At 40.4% G+C, this 22,779-nt stretch overlaps 1 protein-coding gene across 1 annotated transcript; it reads left to right on the top strand.

Annotated features, from left to right (window-relative positions):
* Positions 1-1,136: 1,136 nt before the first annotated feature.
* slc35a1 (solute carrier family 35 member A1) lies at positions 1,137-17,870 on the top strand. The gene is made up of 8 exons (XM_067984909.1): positions 1,137-1,411; positions 4,091-4,268; positions 5,964-6,123; positions 7,925-8,077; positions 8,740-8,806; positions 9,544-9,720; positions 12,339-12,473; positions 12,826-17,870. The coding sequence occupies exons 1-8, from the start codon at positions 1,402-1,404 to the stop codon at positions 12,954-12,956; spliced, it is 1,011 nt and encodes a 336-aa protein (XP_067841010.1). The 5' UTR covers positions 1,137-1,401; the 3' UTR covers positions 12,957-17,870.
* The last annotated feature ends 4,909 nt before the right edge of the window (positions 17,871-22,779 follow it).

Genomic DNA, 22,779 nt, shown 5'->3' with positions numbered 1-22,779 from the left:
AGCTTCTTGAGTGTTGTTGCAGCTGCACTCATCCAGGCAAGTGGAGAGTATTCTATCACACTTCTGACTTGTGCCTTGTACATGGTGGAGAGGCTTTTGGAAATCAGGAGGTGAGCCACTCACCTCAGAATTCTCAGCCTCTCTCGTGCTGTAGCCACCACGGCATTTATGTGGCCCGTCCAGTTGAGTTTCTGGTCAATGGCGACTCACAGGAAGTTGATGGTGGGAGATACAACTATGGTAATGGCGTTGAATGTCATGGGGAGGTGGTTGAGCTTTCTCATGTTGGAGATAGTCATTTCCTGGCACTTGTGTGTTGGGAATATTACTTGCCACTTACCAGCCCAACTCTAGATGTTGTTCAGATCTTGCTGCATAAGGGCCTCATGGATGCCCGGTTTTGAGCTGCTGGATCTGTTCTTAATCTATCCCATTTAGCAAAACGGTAGAGGGTGTCCTCAGTGTGAATATGGGACTTGGTCTGTACAAGGACTGTGCATTGGTCACTCCTACCAATACTGTCATGGGCAAATGCATCTGCGACTGGTAGATTGGCGAGGACAAGATCAAGTAGGTTATTCCCTTGTGTTGGTTCTCTCACCATCTGCTGAAACCCCAGTCTGGCAGCTGTGTCCTTCTGGGCTTGGCCAGCTCAGTCAGTGGTGGTATTATGGGGCCACTCTTGGCAAAAACATTTGCAGAGGTTGTGTGGTCAGAATGTCACGTGATCAAACCTCCAGGGAATGCCTCCAACCAGAGTTGTAAACAATTTTACAACACCAAGTTATAGTCCAGCAATTTTATTTTAAATTCACAAGCTTTCGGAGACTTCCTCCTTCCTCAGGTAAATGTTCAGGATCTCCTTGAAGCCTACGCATTTATCCAACCAGAGTTGACAACCCTAATGCAAACTATCCTCCTTATCTTATACCCCTACTGTTTACTTGATTTTTAAAAAAAAATTAATGATATTGCTCAACAGGCTGAAATTGCAGTCAATTTTATGGCAGCTCACTAAATGAAAAAGAAAATCCAGGCCGAAGAGGGAAAAAATATGGGACAGTTCCAAAGATACAGGACTCACCAGCACCACTGTTAGAGGGCAGTGTGCACCGACAAGCAGTGCCCGCGGTGGATGCTGGGTGCGCTGTTTGGAGAGTCCGGTGTGACGCGCTGTACGTTCCACTTTTTGGAATGTCGCCTGGAGCGTTCTGATTCTTTTCAATTGTCTTTTCGTCCGGGCCTCGTTCCATTGCGTCACGGTTCCGGAGCTTTACCGAGTAATTCAGCGAGGAGGATAGACACCGGCAGCTCGCCGGTATATCTGCTTAACGTGTATACACACACACACACACATATTGTACACATACTGTACTCAGTATAACACAGCGGGCTAAGAAGATGGCTACCGGTAAGCAGACCTGTCAGCTTTAATGCTTTTAAGAGTATGACCTCTGTTTAAGAGTGATTCACTCCGCATTTGAGATTAATGTTAATTGAAGTATTTTGAGGCGAGGTACCTTGGAGCAGACGGTACTGCTTTCAAAAACAAAGCTGGTGGAACTTGACGAGTGCAAGCTTGCAAATGCCAGTCTTAGGCTGAATGCAGGTGTGCTACGTAGTAGTGTTGCATGTGATTATATTTATTTTTGTTCAGATTATTACTGAAAGCACTGATGAGGCGCAGTACAATGGAACACCGATGCCACTTATTGACGGGAAGCTAGCTCAATTTTCCCCATTCGAATTCCCAAATTGATTTCTTGGGTGGTGTTGAATCGTTGGGATGCTCCTGTGCAATGACCAAGGACTAAGAGAGGGGAATCCCCTTGAAATTCAGAGGTATAAATATTCCCAAAGTAACTGTGTAGGAGAATCTTTTTAATGATTTATTCATGGGATGAAGGCACTGATGGCAAGGCTAGCATTTGTTGCCCATCCTTACAACAACTGAGTGGTTGCATGTTAGTTTGGGACTGAAGTCTCATATAGGCCAGACCAGATAAAGATGGTAAGATTTCATCCCTAAAGGTCATTAGATGGGTTTTTACAGCAATCCAACAGGTTCACAGTGACTTTTACTAATACTAGTTTTTTTTAATTTCCAGATTTTCTTTTTCAAATTCACAAACTGGCATGGTGGGATTTAAACTTCCATGCTACTGTATCCCTAATTTAATGCTTAATATGTTCAGTCACTGTGGAGCAACAACAACTTGCATTTATATAGCACCTTTAACGTAGTAAAACATCCCAAGGTGTTTACAACAAACAACAAAGCGCATAGAATGCTGAACTATGTTGAAAAACAGTAAAGCACAAGTCGGACAAACTCGTGTGAAAACTGTACAGTGCTCAGGCCAGACTGCCCCTTGAGTACTATGTCCACTCTTAGCTACTGAGACATAGGGAGACATTCGAGTCCTGAAGTGGAGAAGAGCTGATCTCTAGCATCAGAGGAGTGATGTATGAGAAAGGACTGGGGGAAAAAAAACATGGGCGATTCAGAAGCATGTGTTTAAGAGGGGACCTCAAAAAGGAATATGATAGTGAACAGAATCGAAAAGGTAAATCTGGAACAAGAGTGATCGGCATGTGGAATGGGTAGTGCAGAGGAGGGGAAAAAAACCCTGGAATGATTTCAAAACAGATGTCACAGTGGAGATACTGTAGGTGTCACAATGCTGGATGAATGAGTTAGTTTGGGATGAATGGCTTCCCATGTCATGGCATATCTACTTTTTGATCTGTGGAGAAACAGAGTTAACGTTTCAGGTTGAAGACCTTTCTTCGACCTGAAACGTTAACTCTTTCTTTCTCTACAGATGCTGCCTGACTTGCTGAGCTTGTCAAGCATTTTTTGTTTATTTCAGATTTTCAGCATCCGCAGTATTTTGCTTTCAAAAAAATGTAGCTTGCCGTGATTAAGGGCCTGCTAGAAGTTGTTGTGATTTGGAATCTTCAGTTTAACAGCAGTTCATCTGTATTATTTTTACTGCAACATCTGTTTTATTTATAACACAATATTTTAAAAAAATCCCAAGACCTCATATTTAAAATTGGATATCCACTTTTTGAAGTTCAGCAGCTTAAAGCTAAGTAATACATTGACTGCAATGATTCACTAAGGTCTGTGTGTCAGGTTCCTCCCAGCTTGTGTCCAGAGTAGGGACAGACTTCAAAAATTGTATATTCATTATTTTGTATGCTACTCAAACTTGTATGCTAAAACTCAGAATTCAGATGAGAATACTGACTTTAAATCATATCCATGCATAATTTAATATGTGAAATGTGTAGAGTTGCTGGTGGTGGTAGTTTGTGAGTGCTGATGTCTATACTGAAGTATAACTATTGTAGCAATAGCTGCTATTTTTAAGTGCTAATCGATTCACAAAATATCAGTTTTTAGTTTCAAATTTTAACTGAACAACATAATTAAACTTTAGCTTTAATACTATGCCCAGGATTGGAGATTCCTTAATTGTTCAGCAACTGTTTTCATTGTAGATAAAAGCTAACTGATCCAAAGGGTAGATACTGCTTAAGACAGCTGCCTGACTCTGTAATTAATCTCTGGGATAAGGCTAGTGCATCCACATGACTGGCAATTACTGCAAGGCAAGCCATTTTACGCTGGATATTGTAGACTATATAGTGTTCTCAGCAAGAGATCTAACTGAAAATTGTTGGTAGACTATGATAGCATTTTTCAGAGAAGTATTAATCAGCTATTCTTGAAAATTTGAGTGCAGCATCACTGAAACTGTATTTACTTAACAGGGTTGTCTTTCATTGGAAGAGCACTGTCTGAGCCAGTGCCATGTTATTTAATTAACTTTTAAAATGTGAGCACTGCGACACAGAAATTTCCACAGTAGAGTCATAAGTCCAGGTGGACTAAAGAATTTGGGATAACTTAATACTGGGAACAATTAACAAATTAAAAAAAAGGAACAATTTTAATAAGAAAACTGAAGTCTGCCAAAACTTAGTATTTAATGAATTAGTGCTCAAACATGCCACAGTTTCACAGATTTTTCCATTTCTTAAAAGATTTTTTTTAGACCTCTCTCCTTTTATCTTTCAGAGAATGTCAGCTTACTGTTTAAAGTGTATTGCTTGACAGTAATGACGCTAGTGGCTGCTACCTATACAGTGGTATTGCGGTACACGAGGACAGTCTTAACAGAGATGTATTTTGCAACTACTGCTGTTTGCACCACAGAAGTCATCAAACTAATTCTGAGTCTAGGTATGTTAACAAGGTATGTGTGAAGTCTATTAGCTCATATTTGCACAGCATGAATTGTATTTTATTTTTAATACTGATTTGTGAATAGAAAGGTCAGTAATGCTTTTCTTGCATATTACTGGTGTAGAATATTTACCTGTCATTGTAAACAGGTAAACATTACACTAGAAGAGCCTTTTTTGTTGTGTTGAGCGATTGTCTTTCCGTTTCACACTTTCATTTATAAAGCACCTTATCACAGCTCTGGGAAGCATCACATGCAATAAATTACTTTGAAATACTGTGACTGTTGCTATGTAGGCAAATGTGACAGGGTTTTTGCACACAGGAAGATCACACAAACAGGTGTGAAATGATGTGTTAATCTGGTTTTGGCAGTGGTTAACAGAGGAAGATTGCCCAGGATATTGGGAGTACTCCCTGCTCTTTGAGTAGTGCCATGGAATCTTTGACATCCTCATGAACCATTGGAACAGGCAGACAGTATAACACTGTAGACAATTCCTTCACTATTGCACTGGAGTGTCAGGTCTAGTTTATGTGCTGAAGGCCCGGAGTGGGGCTTGAATTCACAACCTTCTGGACTTGGTAAGAGTGCTACATGCTGAGCTAAATGCTACATTAACATCCTGTCGGATGTGGTCGCTAATTCTTCTGCAGTTCATGTCCTGTGATGGACTAGGTGGCTAAAGACCTGTTGATTTGAAGGCCCCTTATTTTCAGAATACATTTTGCTGCAGTCCGTATTTAGTTATTGATACATCACATGCTGTTTGTGCTTCCACAATTCAAGGCCAGCGGAATTGCTTTTAGATAGTCAAAGTAATTTGGGGATTAATTGTTGGCCAGCAAGTGAAATGTATATTCTAGCTACTGATTCAGAGCAGTTCTTGAGATTTTTGGCTGGTTTATTGCAGTTTACAGTCATGGAACAAAATCCTGAAAATGACTACTGGTGATTGGATTGAGTATTCACATATGGAACATCAGGCACATGTGCAAAGTATGACCCCTCCTGGCTTTATTTATAATTCTCTTGCACTTGGCCAACATATATGAAACAGGGTGGCCTGGACTTTCGATTTTGGTGGGCAACTCCGGCAGGTTGGGATTTCCATCCTCCCCAGGGTAATTTATAAGTGGGAGTCGGCCTTCACCGGGAGTCACACTTGACTGAGGAAGGAGATCTGTTATGGTAGGCCTTGAAGGCAGCCTGCGCAGCAGGAGGAAGAGGCTACCGCTGAGCTGCCTGAAGAAAAATGTCTTTGCCTGAAAATTTCTTCTTTTTTTACTGATGAGGCCAGTGTGTGGACATCCTCTGAGTCACCTCCATAGCTGCCTCTTTTATTAAAGCCCCCTCTGCCAAGCTTTGAATTTTGGACCCAGGGGCCTAAACATTGGTCGCTGCCTCTACCATTCAAACTGAACAAATACGGGAAACACAGTGGGGGCTGTGTTTCCTTCAGTGCGCTGTGATTTGCAGCTGCCCACCCACATGAGGGTGGGTGCATCTCATACCTTTGGGACTGACCTCTGGAAAAGGTAGACAAGGGGTCCAGAGCAGGCAGAGCACATCCCCAACTCACATTTCTAGCCCCATTTACCACAGATCTGCAGGGACGGGGTCAGAAAGCCTCGGCCAGTATTTTTTTTAGTTATTTGCCATGATTTTAACATGTTGCATTACTTTTATTCTTTTCTTCCCAAGGGACACGGGGAGTTTGAGTAGGATGCTGTCAGCATTGCATGAGCATGTACTAAGGAGTCCCAAAGAATTGCTGAAGCTCAGTGTCCCATCTATAGTGTACGCTGTTCAGAACAACATGGCCTTTGTGGCACTTAGTAATTTGGATGCAGCGGTGTATCAGGTAATGAATATCTGGATACTCTGATCATGAAGTCTTATCAAACAATTTGTTTTATAGCCCTGTGGGGGTGGGTGGTATATGTATTACATTTCTAAGAAAAATATGATTCATTATTATTTAATGCATTAAAGTATTTTTTAAATAAGAGGGAAATTTAAGGTAATTGGCAAAAGAACCAGAGGCGAGATGAGGAGAATTTTTTTTTACGCAATGAGTTGTAATGATCTCGAATGCACTGCCTGAAAGGGTGGTAGAAGCAGCTTCAATAATAACTTTCAAAAGGGAATTGGATAAATACTTGAGGTGGGGGGGGGGGGGGAATTGCATGGCTATGGAGAAAGAGCAGGGGAGTGGGATTAATTAGAAAACTCTTTCAAAGAACTTGCACAGACACATTGGGCCGAATGGCCTCCGTCTGTGCTGCATCATTCTATGATTCATTGGGGAAAGGGCAGAAAAATGGGGCTAGGTGATATCTCTTTCAGGGAGGCCGTATAGATACGATGGACCAAATGGCCTCATTCTGTGCTGCATATTTCTATGATTAATTGTCACTGGCTGAGTAAGTGGTCTGTCTTTGGGTCTTGCGGTGGCTACTGGGAGATGCATAATAGCCTGAGAGGTGGCTTGATCTCATTTTTAAAAATCTTTTTTCCATCCTGTAAAAAAGCATTGGGCCTGTGCTCAGTGCCGTGCGATAGCTCAGTAGAGATCAGAGGCTTGCTTGGTGGAATTGGAGGTATGGTGCAATGACAGCACCGTATTTCAAGTAAAGGAGATTTTAATAGAAATTATTCAGAACAGATGAAAACTAATCTCAGCAAGGGTGCTGCAGTGGACCTCGGCTCCCCTGCATTGGAATGGGGACAATAAGCCAGGGCTCTTGCTCCTGTTTGCTATCTGGCAACCCCTGCTTGAAGTGCATGTGTGCGGATGTTAGATGACAACAGGATCTGGCTCGGCTGTGAAGCTCCCTGCAGATCAATAGCCTGCTGCCACTTGCTGTCAAGGCTCACATATGATTGGTGGATACTTAGGCAAGGTCCCCGAGCGTGACCAATGCCTGTGTAATCGTGCCGTTGCGAGGAGTCGAGTCCTGCGCCAAAGTGAGTTGACCTCGGATAATAATGTGAGGTCTGCTTGTTTAAGTATTTTTCTGGCGCTCCTGGTGCATAGCAGTTAACACCCCAGTGCCTGGGGCCAACATTTCAGGTGCTGCCTGTGGAGTGCTGGCTTTTTTTTTCTGGTGAGGAGGAGGAGGGCAGGTCAATAGCAGTGGCAGCACGCTTCGGCCCTATGAGGTCGAAGTTCAGAAGAAGAGCCAATCTGGGTGGCCCCAGGGAGAGGTAAGGACCACCCAGAAAAAAAATCTTTACTAGTCCCCACCTTCGGCGCAGTTTTTGGAATGGATTCAAGATTCCAATCAAATAATGGAATAGCCCCCTAATTTAAATATTTTGTGGCCTTAATGGGCTTTGTGCGCAGACTCCCAACTCCCTCTGTGCGCAGACTCCCAACTCCCTCTGTGCCAGCCAGCCAGCCACATCAGGGATATCTTAGGCCTCAGGCCTCTACAACCAATAATACACAGCACAGAATCAGCACAGCCTAAAAGAGTCCTGGTTAAAGCAAAAATTGCTTACTTAATAAAGACAATTTAACGTGTGTCTGTAAAAATAATTGTTAGCATTATTAAATCACCAAAATAATTTAACACACCACAGTTTTCCAGCTAGACCAATTGCAATGAAAAGAGTAAAGCTTCTGTTTTTAATTATTTTTGTATTCAATTTTTTTTTAGGTGACATACCAACTAAAGATCCCCTGCACAGCACTCTGTACAGTCCTTATGCTGAACCGCTCGCTCAGCAAGATCCAGTGGACCTCTGTGTTTGTGCTGTGTGCTGGGGTAACATTAGTCCAATGGAAGCCTGTGGAAACCACAAAGGTGCAAGTAAGTAATTGTAGTTTGGGAGATTTGACCTCTGTGGCAGAATAAATATTTTCAGCCCCATTAAAATCTATCTGTGGCAACATTTTCTTCATTCTTGGCAAATGAAAAATTGGGAAGTCATTGGCCCCAGACACTCAGTAGGATGTTTAGCAGACCTTCCCTTCCAACTGTGAACCGAGGAAAATAAAACACAGAAACACAGGCAGTCAGTCAAGACTTCAAAACAGAATGCTGCAAGGCAATCTAGTGCCAAAGCTGCAAAGAGGTTAGAAATGCTGAAGGGCAGTTAGAAGTAATCATGTTTAACTCAAGTAAGATGACCCACTAATGTGGGGATGGGTGGAGTATTTATTTATTTTGTATTATTATGCAAAGGCAAGTTGCATTGATTGAATTAAGTCAGTCCAATCATAACTGTTGTTCTGTATGTTCACCTTCATTGATAGAAGATAACTTAAGAAGCAAAAGAGACAGAAAAAATAATTATGTGGAGGTTTTTTTTTTAAACTTGTGTATGTTTCTGTTTTTCACACACAAGTCAAACTAGTTTTGCTAAAATACTCAACTGAGTATTGCAGATCTGATATCCACAAAATAGTATTGTATTATTCACGTAAAATAAGAGGGTCAATCTTTACAGCATGTTAACTGTGATATTGCAGGTTGAACAGAATCCAGTTTGGGGATTTTTTGCCATAGCCATTGCAGTATTATGTTCTGGATTTGCTGGTAAGTAGATGTAACCTGATCTTTAATGCAGCACCTTCTCCTTCCCATTTGAGTAAGATGTTCCCGTGCCAAAAATAGAAGTTGTTTCTTGGTTGTGCATATTGCATTGCTATGGTAACTCTTGATCAGAATAGTTGTTCCTTCCCCAAGTGTAAATTGGAGGCCTACAAATAAGAATACAGGAAGATTTCCCTTAGCTAAAATAATGCTAAACTTTTGCACATTGGATGGTTGAATGTGTGGTAGAAGTTATGGAAGTTTTATTGGAATGTATTGTTGGATAACAATTAAAATTTTCAACCAGCAATATTTTGTATAGTTAACTTAAACCTGGCCAAGGTAGCTTCAACATAGCTAATTGTGATAGATATTGATTGAGTTGTGCAGGAGCAAAGGCTTTCACAATAAAAGGGTCAGTAACAAGGTAGCGGTGGAGACTAAAAGTTGTGCATGGCTTTCAACTTGCTGGACATTGGGGCACAAAGAGCAGATTACAATTTTTTTTTTAGCATATTATCTCCCATATCATATTTTAGCATATATATGGCAGGACTGCTGAGCTTCATGTCACTCCAGGTGTAAGTGTAAAAGTGTAACCCTGGGGTGAGAGTGGTTAGAATTTTAGATGCTGACCGATCTGGTCTATTCATATCTTAGTGTGAGTCTACCATTGTACTTGTTCTTTCTGCATTGTTCTATATTGTTCAGCCAATCATTTTCATTTTTCTCAATTGTAGGTGTTTACTTCGAGAAGGTTTTGAAAAGTTCTGACACCTCTCTGTGGGTGCGGAACATACAAATGTATATCTCTGGCATTGTGGTAACTGCAATTGGAGTTTATGTGAGTGACGGTTCCAAAGTGATGGAGAAGGGTTTTTTCTTTGGATACACCCGCTGGGTCTGGTTTGTTGTATGTGAGTACCATTATCTTCATATATAAGTGTAAAAGTTTTCCTGCATATAATTTTTAAAAATATAAGAAAATTAGGAATCTTTGAGTACTCTAGACATTAAACTGTCTCTATACACTGAATAAATGAGAAAATGTTGCATTCATTGAATAAGCTTGATTGGTCTAAAATGGCCTAAGGCACTTTCATACTTTCAGGATTTTGTATCCTCTTTTGGAAAGGTCGTCTGGAAAGTGTCTGTCGCTCTCCTCTGCCCTCGCCTTATATTCCCCGTCTTGACCCGATCTCCCTGTACAACAAAAACTGATAGTTCAAGTGAGAAAACTTCGTAGTTATGGCTGAGGGACCTTGTGTGGAATTAGATAAAAGTGGTAATTAATGCTATGGTGAAACACTCCAATGATGTACCCAAGCTCTATGTTGGAAAAGCAAAGCAAATTTGTGAAAGACTGCAGCTAGATGGGTGGTAGATATACTTCAATGTAGAAAAATATAAAGTAATACATTTGAGAAAAGGATCTATCCTTAAATGGTAAAATTTTAAATGGAGTAAAGGAACAGCAGGTGTGCAGACATACAAGTCTGTAAAGGTAGTAGTGTAACTAGATAAGGCCATAAACAGGGCAAACAGAATTCTTGGTCTTGTATCTTGAGACATGGCCTGAAATTTTCCTTTTTGGTGGAATCCTAGTGCATCTTCGGTGGGACAGGTATTCTGCCTAATCCAATCTAGGCCAATTATTCTGAGGTTAACATGATTTAAATAATTTGGATGGTGGCTTCTGGTAGGATTCCTGCCTCCATTGGGAAGCCCGCCTGGGCTGAGATTGGAAAATGGCTGTGGGAACTCTTGAAGGCTTAGCACAGTGTAGTTTGGCCAGTGGCCTCATTGGCTGCCCAGAATTTTTTTTAAATGCCTTATCATACGTAGTCAATTGCTGCTGTGGCCCTTTAAATTTTAAACCCCTCTCCATTGCTGCTATAGCAACCTCAGCTGCCAGGAATGCATGTGTTCCTAATGCTCAGCATTGCTAGGCTGCAAATAATAAATGGAGATAGACTGTTTCCATTGGCCAGAGACACGGTAATGAGGTTGGCACAAATGGAAGATAATTACAATAAGAACTGAAGGGAAGGTTTAAAAAAAAGTTTCTTAACACAGAGGGTAGTCAGAATGTAAAATTTTCTGCTACAAACTTCAACAGTTACTTGAAAAAGAGGCCATGATGTGGAGATGCCGGTGATGGACTGGGGTGGACAAATGTAAGGAGTCACACAACACCAGGTTATAGTCCAACAGCTTTATTTGAAATCACAAGCTTTCAGAGCTTTGCTCCTTCATCAGGTGAGTCACCTGACGAAGGAGCAAAGCTCTGAAAGCTTGTGATTTCAAATAAAGCTGTTGGACTATAACCTGGTGTTGTGCGACTCCTTACATTTGAAAAAGAGGAACATAGGAGTTGGTGTAGGCCATTAAGCCCCTCGAGCCCGTTCCGCCATTCAATGAAATCATGGCTGATCTGTGATCTAACTCCATATCTCTCAGGTTTTTGTTAACCAAAAGTATTGTCAATCTCAGATTTAAAATTAACAATTGAGCTAGCATCAACTGCCATTTGCGGAAGAGAGTTCCAAACTTCTACCACCCTTTGTGTGTAGAAGTGTTTCCTAACTTCACTCCTGAAAGTCCTGGCTCTAATTTTTAGGCTAGTCCTAGACTTTAGAAACATTAAATGTTTCTGGGGAGCGAGCAGGAGAGTGGCATTAGACTAGTGTAGAAAAACATCAGTGTTGACTTGACCGGCCTAACAGTTGGTCTCCTGAGTTGAAATATCCAATGCTTCTGTGAACAGCTTCAAGTAGTCGCAACAATTGAATTCCACATTTGATTAAGTACAAATGTGTGGGTTCCCTATGTTAAATAAAACCAGTAGGTTAACCTGTTGCTATCTTCATAGAACCATGTCTTCATGGATCTGTGACGCTGTCAACTTACTGTAAGTTTACTGGCTTATGCTGTGAACTGCAGTCAGTGAATGAAAAAATTATGTATCTGCAGTTGCCCGCACTCCATTAATGGTAAAGTGCACCTAAACTGTGTAACTCAGCAGTCCACGTGATTCAGTATTCACCCCCTCCACCACCAATGCACTGTAGTGTGTACTATTTACAGGATACACTACAGCAACTTGCAAGCTTACTTCGACAGCATCACCCAGCCCCATGACCTCAACCACCAATATGGACCAAGAGCAGTAAGATCGTGGGGCAAATCATTACCTCCAAGTTCCCCTCCAAGCCACACACCATCCTGACTTGGACATTTTATCGCTGTTGCTTCATTGTGGTTGGCTGAAAATCCTGGCATTACCTAGCTAACACCATTGTGAGAGCATCTTCAGCACAAGGACTGCAGCGGTACAAGGAGAAGGCCTCCCTACCATCTTCTCAGGGCAGCTAGAATTGGGCAATAAATGTGGCCTTGTCAGTGTCGCCCACATTCTGAGAATTTTTTAAAAAATTGTTTAAACTTAGACTATAACTGTTTGGTAACTCTTCACATTAGCTACGTATAATGGTGGATCATTTTTGTTGAGATAACTTTTCTTTCATCTCCACAGCATTGGCAAGTCTTGGAGGCCTGTATACTTCTGTTGTTGTGAAATACACTGATAACATCATGAAAGGATTTTCAGCTGCAGCAGCAATTGTCATTTCCACAGTAGCATCTGTGGTGCTGTTTGGCTTGCAGATAAGTAAGTATTAAAGTTCATTATGTTAGCTGTTACTGTTGGAATGACGCCATGCCTTGTCGGTGTAATGATGTGCTTTGCCTCTCAAGCGAGTAGGATTTGTTTACATGAATACAGCTTCTCTACACAGTGTGTTTCCAGTCTTGGCCCCACCATGAGTTAGAGATATCAATCAGCACTTTGGAGGGAAAAAAAAACTGCGAGCAAGATATTCAAATTACAGAGGACATGGCTAAAGAATAGTTCATTTAAGAACTTTTCCTATGTTGTACTGTTGTATCAATATATTATCAAATAGCGACAATATCTTTCTTATGCTAGTAAAGTGATTTATTTTCTTTCTGTTTAATTTCAGCTCTAAGCTTTATGTCTGGATCCATTCTCGTCTGTGTTTCAATATACTATTATGGTTTACCGAAGCAAAATACAGCTACATTTGAGCAGGTTGAAACAGAGAAGTCCAAACAGCCGCTGGTGAAAGTGTGACCATCAAGCACTTTATTCAGAAAAAGCCAAAAAAAACTGCATCTTTTCTCAACCCAGTTATTGGCGGGAAATGGTATTATAACAAAAAACTTCTCCATAGGTTATCGACTCATTGATGCATTTTTATTGCACTTAGTGGCCAGATGGATGAAGGAATATTTTTGGTGCAATGCAGCAATATAGGAACATGCACGTGTTATTTATCAATCCGTAAAGTAATTTCTTAATATGGAACTTACTGAAGGAACTGTTAATACATTTCCCCAGGTAAGTCATATTTAGTGATCATACAATTCTAAAATTATCAGTAGACTTTGCTATTTTTTCAGATGGCATTTCTAGCAGCATATAAACTTTAAAAGTCACATGCTTTTCGGACAGTACATTCAATATATTTTCTGGTGTTGGTTGCTGAATTGCTCAAAATGTTTTTTCTCTGTTGGTATCTGGAACACTATTTCCCTTGCAAGTCCTGTCTATATTAGTCCTGGTGCTACTTCTGCGTAATTTTCTCCTCGTCCTGGATAGGTTAATTTTGAGCTGTTCCCTTTGCATCTGAAAACAGGGCAGCCCGCTTGTAAACCTACTCTATGATTTGGCTTGAGAAACCTTTTTTAAATTACCATTTATATTATCACTTGCATTTTACGCAAAACTAAGAATAGTTATTTAAATTGCATTCAAACCTCAGGTTCTTTTATCATTTACTTTGTGAAAAATAACAACATTGCTGCTAGACCAGTGGGGGCATAATGTCAAAGAGACTGCTTCTGACCCTTTTAACTCTGTGGCAACTCTTGTTAATGCAACTGTGTGCAGTTGCATGACACACTGGCATAGCCTAGAACATCGTAATTGGTGTTATAAGTTAAAGTTTGGTATTTGAGGTATTCTGTGAATTCTGAAACTCCTTTCAGGAAAATAGCAGTGAAGAAAATAAAAACAATTAACAAGAAAGTCCATTCACTGTCAAACCTGTTCCTTCCACACACTTGGCACCATGCAATTTGTTGTACACTCTGCCACACTTTTTGAATCACCTATGGGAAATTTCTGCAAGATTTCTCTCAGTTCCTAAAAAAGTGATTGAGCAAAACCCTCCTCCCTCTTCTTCCTGCCCCCCCATCCACAACCCAAAAAAAATCTACATATTCTTGCACTTCCGTTGCTAGCTACTTCCAGATAACATGTGTACCTAACATCCTAGGTACATCCTTCAATAACACTTCTGGCCAGATAATTAGTTTGCTTTTTTGTTGCAGGAATTCATCCATAAAATACAATCTGCTTTTATAGTCCAGTGTAAACTTTATGACTATGAAATAACGCTGTGGTGGGCAATGGGAGTGATTGTAGTGAAAATACTCTCTTCATGGATGTATGTGATCTTTCTAATGTAAGAGGTTGAGGAACATGAGAGGATACAGTAAATAATCCCCCCCCCCCCCCACTTCCCCCGGCAGAAAAAAACCTTTTGCTGTGATCTGGAGTTTTAAAATTCCAGCTTGGTCTTAATAGTTGGCATTTTGCTTACTTTGGGGGGGGGGGAGGGCACTGCAATTAGCTTCAGGGACCTTGGGTAATGCAGAGTAAAAAGGTTTCCCGCTTCTACCACGATCCAGGAACCCTCTCTTGGAAGAGCAGGTGTATAGGCATCTAGTGTGGACAGCCTTTGGCTTCGCTTTGATGCCCTCCACAGTCAAATGGTCTGCCAGGACTTGCAGTTCAGGCTTGCATATGAAAAAATGCCACTTGGGTGAGGTACTGGAGGACAGCCAGTACCTGTAGAGCTATACCCATGAATGAGTTGCCACTTTCTGAGCAAACTGAAGAGAAAAATCTTCAGGAGCTGAGGTTCCATAGTTTTAAAAGAGAGAACCTTGTAACAAGGGTGGGTTGTATGATCAAGTAATACAAGCGAGGTGCCACTTGCATACAGCAGCATCAATAAAGGAATATTGAATTAGCATTCGGGGCGATTAGGTGCTTCCCCCATCTAGGAAATAATGTTAGTAAAAGTCAGACACTCGTGCATCTCTCCGACTTGCATAGCTGTTGTGCCTAAAGGAGGAAGAAACGAAAATCTAAGCGAAGAATATGATTGTAGCTTTTGGTAAACAGTTCAACAAATGGGAAAAAAAATAACAAAAGGCTAGCATTTAAAAAAAAACTTCACTTGCAGTTGACATTTTTGAGTGAGAATGTACATCAATCCATTGTATTAATTTTGTTGCAAATCCTTACAATGAAGGATTGGGTGTATTCATTAATATGTTTGATTGTATGACATATGAGGAAAAACTTTATTTTGTTGTAGTGGGATAGGTAGTACTGTAGGTTTGAATACTGAAGATTGCCGTCCACTTCTGGATTCAAAAACAGACCAGGCTGGCTGTCCGAGTTTGAGCCCAGCTCGTGTGGACTTAAGAGTGCAAAATTCTGCAGTTTGACATAGGTTTGCACTAAATTAGCAGTCCTACTTATGATGTAGAGTAGGGCGGTTCTACTGAAGTTGGGGCTGATATTTATAACTGCAAGTTCATTCCTTTTGAGGCATATTGTCAGAGCAGAGTAGAGGTAACTTTATTCTGCATCAAATCACCCTATAATTAACATGAGTGTGTTTGATACTGACATTAGTGCCCACAGTAGAAAATGTGTTCTTCCCAGTACATCCCTTATTTCGAGAAGGGGTTGGTATTAACAGCATTTGCTTAGAGTTGTAAATTGAAGGGCAATTGTAAGTTATTGCATGTGGATTGAAAAAATGTTTTTTATTCTTGCCTCCCATTCTCTCTCTGTGCCACGTCTTCCCTGGCTGAGAACTGAGCTGAAGCAAAGTCTGGTGTGATTGCCCTTTCAGTTTTTGCTGTAAGTTTTCATCTTTAGTGCTTCCAGTGCAGGACATTGCGTGCTGGGAGCGCAGATCAGGAATTGAGGTGTGTACCTGAATTTCCAATATACATTCCATAGCCCTGCACCATGAGCATTAAAGACAAAAAATTGACCCCATTGTTTTTTCTTCTTCCCTATGTAAAAGTGCTTGGTCTTCATTTGGAACTTTACTACAGGGATATAGGTAAGATTGGAAATTGTCCTGCAGGGAATTGCACCCTGCCGCTCTCTTATAGTGCAGTGGCACTCCACAACATAATGTGCCTCTTATTATTAAATGAACTTTTAAAAAAAATACTAAATGGTAATCTTAAAAAAAAACACATTTAGGGAGGATATTTATAGTTACAGCAGACACTTCACAGGTTGAAGAAAAGTTCTAATTTTAATAGATTAGCAGCTCGTGAGAAAATAAAATGCTTTTTTCCTGCCCTTAGACAAGATAATGGCACAACTATTCAAGCCAACACAACCATTTAGTTGACTGTTGGTCTTCACCTAGTCTAATCTATTTTTTTCTTTCCCTGATTACTTAGGATTGCTATAACTGGTATAAAATGGTGCATTCATAAAAGCAAGATAAATGTAGACTGTAGAGTTGTACATTAACAGTTCATTGTTGCATGCATCATTTGGGGTGATGGCTGTTACTGTACACTGAGTTACATACAAGTTTTTTTTCGACTGCTTCATGATTTTCACGAACAACTCTGATTACCCTGGCGCAGTGCGGCTGAGCCCTTTGAAGCTGGCCTTGTCAAATAATAATACTAAAAGCAGCTGCTCACATTCAATTTGAACTGTGAGGTATTCAAGAAGAAACTATCGCAACATGTGAATCTCAACTTTTAGACCCCCCACCCTTTTTTGTCTCCATAAAATAATTCCATTTTTAAAAATGAATACATGCATCTGAATGTACAGGCCACAATGAAGTATGATGTATGAATTCCTGATATTTTCTAATGATCATTCTAACTAATGATTTTCCCACCCCTTTTTTAAAAAAAAATGTCTGACTCACTTTTGTACCAAACACTAAATGCACTGTGTGTCGACTGTCTCCATCCGTGTTTCTACTTTTTCATGAAACTGTCCTTTAACTGTTTTTGAATGAAGTAGGGTGATATTTATTCACTGACAGTTTCAGTGCCTTCAGCAGCACTAGTTACCTCACGGACACTTATGCTGAGGAAAATTCCTTGCATTACTGTACATGTTAATATGAAGTTGTAATGTGGGTAGTAGTTATACCAATATTTGTAGAAAGTGTAGTCTGTAAATGCTGTATTGTATGGAGATTTCTGAGCCTTTATAGAAAAGTGTAACTGAGATTGAAAGGGCACTTTTCCATTGTAAAATATTTTAAACCATTATTCTGAATGTAGTTTGAAATTATCCAGAACAGTAAAAATGATTTTAAAATTAATCATAGTGTCAAGGAATTAGTAAATTATAGGTTCCATCCACTGTAGTGATGGAAGTTTGCTGATTGGCAGTGGGGAAAAGTGAGTGGGTGACATTAGCACTGTAAATGTAAGAGCTCATTACATGTTGGTGTGTTAATGAAGACAAACAAGATAATCTGTAATTTCTGTGTGCCATACTCAACTTGGTGTTGGAATCTTTTATATGAAATCTTTGTGTCATAATATTGTCATACAAGCCACGTTTGGGGGGGGGGGGGGAGGGGAGAAAGAAAATCACTACTGTTGATCTTTTGATGTCAATTTGTTTTGGACTTTTATTGTGGAAATAAATCATTTTTGGCAAAACTGGTCACCTTGCAGCTATGTTGAAGTCCAGAAGGAGAACTGTGAGTAACTAAATTTACAACATGCATCACTTCCACATTCATTAGACTATATAAAAATGTAACCTAATTCATGAAATGATTTATGACTTTGTTGTGCTTGGAGGAAAATTTAATTCTGCTGTACACATGTCACTTGATGAAGTGCTTCCTTTGATTTTTTTTTTAGCTTTAATTAAAAAATAATAAAGTTTCATCTGGTCAAAGAGTGTGCTTGGAAAGATGTCTAGCATTATCTTGTCACCTCAGTAGCTTCCCTGTTTTAAATTATTGTTGAAAAGCGTTCCATGTCCATTTGTGAAGAACTTTCTTCCAACTTTTCACTTCATTCATCTAGTGATAATCCTACGCCCCCTTGTTACCAATTTGCCCAACAGCAGAAACTGTCTTTTAACTGGTTACGTTCTCAAAACCATTCATTTTGAAAACCTGTTAGGGCTAACTATAACCCCCTTCACCTTTTCTGTTTCAACAAATAAAGTGTCACTTTGTGTAAACTTCTCTTCATAAATATAACTTCTCATTACTGGTATCGTTCTAGTGAATCTTTGCTATACCCGCTCCTTGATTGTAATATCCTTCTTATAATGGGGAAGGAGGGGGAACTTTATGCCACACTTCAACTGTGGCTTAACCAATGTCTTACACAATTTCACCATTGCTTTTATATTCTACATCCCTATGTATAAACCCCAGGAATCCTACATTCTCTATCCATCTAGGATATACTTTTCACTTTTTTTTAACCCCACAACTTGCATATGTATTAAGGGTACTGGCAAACTATTATTTTAAGACATTGACTGGTAAATGTTTCAATGTAAAAAGAACTTCCAAAAGCTTAAACTTCTGCCTTAGACCAGGATGATAACTGCATCCATGACTTATCATTGATAATAGGAACAATTGTCCAATAGATACAAGGTTCTTGCAGCCCTTGTGGACGAGTGCAGGGAGGATAAGCAAACTGGCCATGGCACCGTGATTCAGGGGGCCATTCAAGTGGGGGGAGTAAAAAGGAATGTGGTTGTAGTAGGCAACAGTATAGTTAGAGATAGACACTGTTCTCTGCAGCCACGAGTGAGACTCCCGAAGGCTGTGTTGCCTACCTGGTGCCAGGGTTAAGGACATCGCCTCAGGGTTGGAGAGAAAGTGGGAGGGGGAGGTTCCCGTTGTCATGGTCCACGTAGGTACCAACGACATAGGTAGGACTAAGAGGTTCTGCTGAGGGGGTTTGAGCAGCTAGGGACTAAATTAAAAAGCAGAACCACAAGCAAAGTGACACGGGGTAAATCAGATCAGAGAGATGAATGCGTGGCTTAAAGATTGATGTGGGAGAAGTGGGTTTCGATTCATGGGGCACTGGCACCAGTACTGGGGAAAGAGGGAGCTGTTCCATTGGGACGGGCTTCACCTGAACCATGCTGGGACCAGTGTTCTGGCAAACCGAATAAATGGGTGGTAGAGAAGGCTTTAAACTAAATAGAGGGGGGGAGGGCTCAGGTGGGGCGAAGTTTAGATTGATAGAGAAAAGACAAGGAAGTAGTACAGGAAAGTGATGGGGGTAATGATAAATAGAGTGTGTGTCAGGAAGGGACAGAGCGTACAAACATAAGAGTGCACTAGCAAATGGGGCCGGGGTAGGAAAGAATGATAAAAAGACAAAATTAAAAGGTTCTTTATCTGAATGCGCGCAGCATTCGTAAGATAGATGAATTGACGGCACAAATAGAAACAAATGGGTATGACCTCGTGTCCATTACAGAGACGTGGTTGCAAGGTGACCAAGGTTGGGAGCTAAATATTCAGGGTTATTTAACATTTTGGAAGGATAGGAAAAAAGGTAAAGGTGGTGGGGTAGCTCTGTTAGTAAAGGATGAAATTGGTATAATAGTGAGAAATGTTCTTGGCTCAGAAGATCAAAGATGTCGAATCAATTTGGGTGGAGGTAAGAAATAGCAAGGGAAAGAAATCACTGGTGGGAGTAGTATATAGGCCCCCTAACAGTAGCTACACTAGGGCAAAATATAAATCAGGAAATAAGGGGGGCTTGTAAAAAAGGCAATGCAATAATCATGGGCGATTTTAACTATCACACAGATTGGACAAATCAAATTGGCAAAAATAGCCGAGGAGGAGTTCATTGAGTGTATTAGGGACTGTTTCTTAGATCAATATGTCGGGGAACCAACCAGGGAACAGGCCATTTTGGATTTGGTAATGGGTAACGAAACAGGATTAATTAATGATCTCAAAGTAAAGGATCCCTTGGGAAGCAGTGATCATAACATGATGAATTTCACATCCAGTTTGAGAGCGAGGATCTTGGGGATGAAACTGCTGTATTAAACTTAAATAAGGGCAATTATAAAGGAATAAGGGCAATTATAAAGGAATGAGGGCAGAATTGGCTAAAGTGGACTGGGTGAACAGATTAGATGGTATGATGGTGGATAAGCAGTGGCAAACATTTAAAAAGATATTTTATGACTCGCAACAAAAATATATCCCTGTGAGGAGGAAAGACGCCACAAAAAGGGTGAACCAACCGTGGCTAACTAAGGAAGTCAAGGATGGTATCAGGTTAAAAGAAAAAGCATACAACATGGCAAAGATTACTGGAATGCCCGAATATTGGGAAAACTTTAAAAACCAGCAAAGGATGATTAAAAGAATAATAAAGAGGGAGAAAATAAATGTGAGTAAACTAACAAGAAATATAAAAACTGACAGGAAAAGCTTCTACAAGTATATAAAAAGGAAGAGCGTAGCTAAAGTAAACAATGGTCCCTTAGCGGATGAGACTGGGGAAATAATAATGGAAAGCAAGGAAAGGGCAGAGGAATTGAACAGATATTTTGTACCTGTCTTCACAGTAGAAAACACTAATAATATACCAATAATAGAAAATCAAGGGGCAAAGGGGAGGGAGGAACTAAAAACTATCACTAGAGAAAAAGTACTTGGTAAACTAATGGGTCTAAAGGCTGACAAGTCCCCTGGATCTGATGGCTTGCATCCGAGGGTCTTAAAGAAAGTGGCTACAGAGATAGTGGATGCATTGGTTGTAATCTTCCAGAATTCACTAGATTCTGGAAAGGTCCCAGCGGATTGGAAAACCACAAACTACAAACCGCCCCTATTCAAGAAGGGAGAGAGACAGAAAGCAGGTAACTATAGACCAGTTAGCCTAACATCTGTCATTGGGAAAATGCTAGAATCCATTATTAAGGAAGTAGTAGCAGGACATTTGGAGACTCAGAATAAAACCATGTTGACTCTCCTTGATTGTATGAAGGGGAAATCGTCTGACAAATTTATTAGAGTTCTTTGAGGAAGTAACAGGCAGGGTGGATAAAGGCATTCGATAAGGTGCCACATAAAAGATTACTTGATAAGAGCTCATTGTGTTGGGGGTAATATACTGGCATGGATAGAGGATTGGCTAACTAACAGAAAACAAAGTTGGGATAAAAGGGTCATTTTTAAAAAGGCAATCTGTAACTAGTGGGGTGCCGCAGGGATCAGTGCTGGGGCCTCAACTATTTACAATATATATCAATGACTTGGATGAAGGAACAGAGTATCTTGTGGCCAAATTTGCTGATAATACAAAGATAGGTGGAAAGGCAAGTTGCGATGAGGACACAAAGTGCCTGTAAAGGGATATTGACAGGTTAAGCGAATGGGCAAAAAACTGGCAGGTGGAATATAATGTGGGAAAATGTGAAGTCATCCACGTTGGGAGGAAAAATAAAAAAGCAAAATATTATTTGAATGGAGAAATACTACAAAATGCTGTGGTACAGAGGGATCTGGGTGTCCTCGTACATTAAGCACAAGAAGTCAACATACAGGTGCAGCAGGTAATCCGGAAGGCAAATGGAATATTGGCCTTTATTTCTAGGGGGATGGAGTATAAAAGCAGGGAAGTCATGCTACAACTGTACAGGGTGCTGGTGAGACCACACCTGGAGTACTGTGGACAGTTCTGGTGCCCTTATTTAAGGAAGGACATACTTGCATTGGAGGCAGTTCAGAGAAGGTTCACTAGGTTGATTCCGGGTATGGAAGGGTTGTCTTATGAGGAAAGATTGAACAGGTTGGGTCTATACTCATTGGAGTTTAGAAGAATGAGAGGAGATCTTATTGAAACATAAGATTCTGAGGGGACTCGATAGGGTAGATGCTGAGAGGATGTTACCCCTCATGGGGGAATCTAAAACTAGGGGGCATAGTCTCAGAATAAGGGGTCGCCCGTTTAAGACGGAAATGAGGAGGAATTTCTTCTCCCAGAGGGACGTGAATCTTTGGAATTCTTTACCCCAAAAAGCTGTGGAGGCCGAGTCATTGAATACATTCAAGGCGGAGTTAGACAAATTTTTGATCAGCAAGTGTAAGGAATCTTACAACACCAGGTTATAGTCCAACAGTTTTATTTGAAAATCACAAGCTTTCGGAGGCTTTCTCCTTCGTCAGGTGTCACCTGACGAAGGAGAAAGCCTCCAAAAGCTTGTGATTTTCAAATAAAACTGTTGGACTATAACCTGGTGTTGTAAGATTCCTTACACTTGTCAACCCCAGTCCATCACCGGCATCTCCACATCTTGATCAGCAAGTATATGGGGAAAGGGCGGGAAAGTGGAGTTGAGGTAAAAATCAGATCAGCCATGATCTCATTAAATGGCAGGGCAAGCTCGAGGGACTACTCCTGCTCCTATCTCTTATGCTCTCGCTTATGATCTAATTAAATAAAGATACCAACTACTACATATTTAAAAAAAATATTGATTGCCCTTCTTCCTGGACCAAACAAAACTCATCATGTAAAATGTTTATCTATTTCCCATTCTCTTTCTGAATGTCTTAAGCGTTTTCTTTCATTATGTATGTCTCTAATTTCTTTCTCACTCTTCCTGCAAGTCTCTTTCTTCCCTGTCCTTTCCCTGACAGTCTTCCTGGAATTATAGCAATTTCCTGCTCTAACATTTTCTTCAAACAATTGTTTTAGTTAAAGCATCAGCGACCATGTAGATTAAGGATAGAAAAACCCAAGTTGAACATTAAAAAATATACATGGGAATAAATTTTCATCTATAATAGCCAGTGATATAT

This window comes from Heptranchias perlo, chromosome 5, assembly GCF_035084215.1.
Source record: "Heptranchias perlo isolate sHepPer1 chromosome 5, sHepPer1.hap1, whole genome shotgun sequence".
NCBI classification, from domain to species: domain Eukaryota; kingdom Metazoa; phylum Chordata; class Chondrichthyes; order Hexanchiformes; family Hexanchidae; genus Heptranchias; species Heptranchias perlo.
The sequence above is the reverse complement of the archived record's forward strand: the minus strand, read 5'-3'. Positions and strand labels throughout refer to the sequence as shown.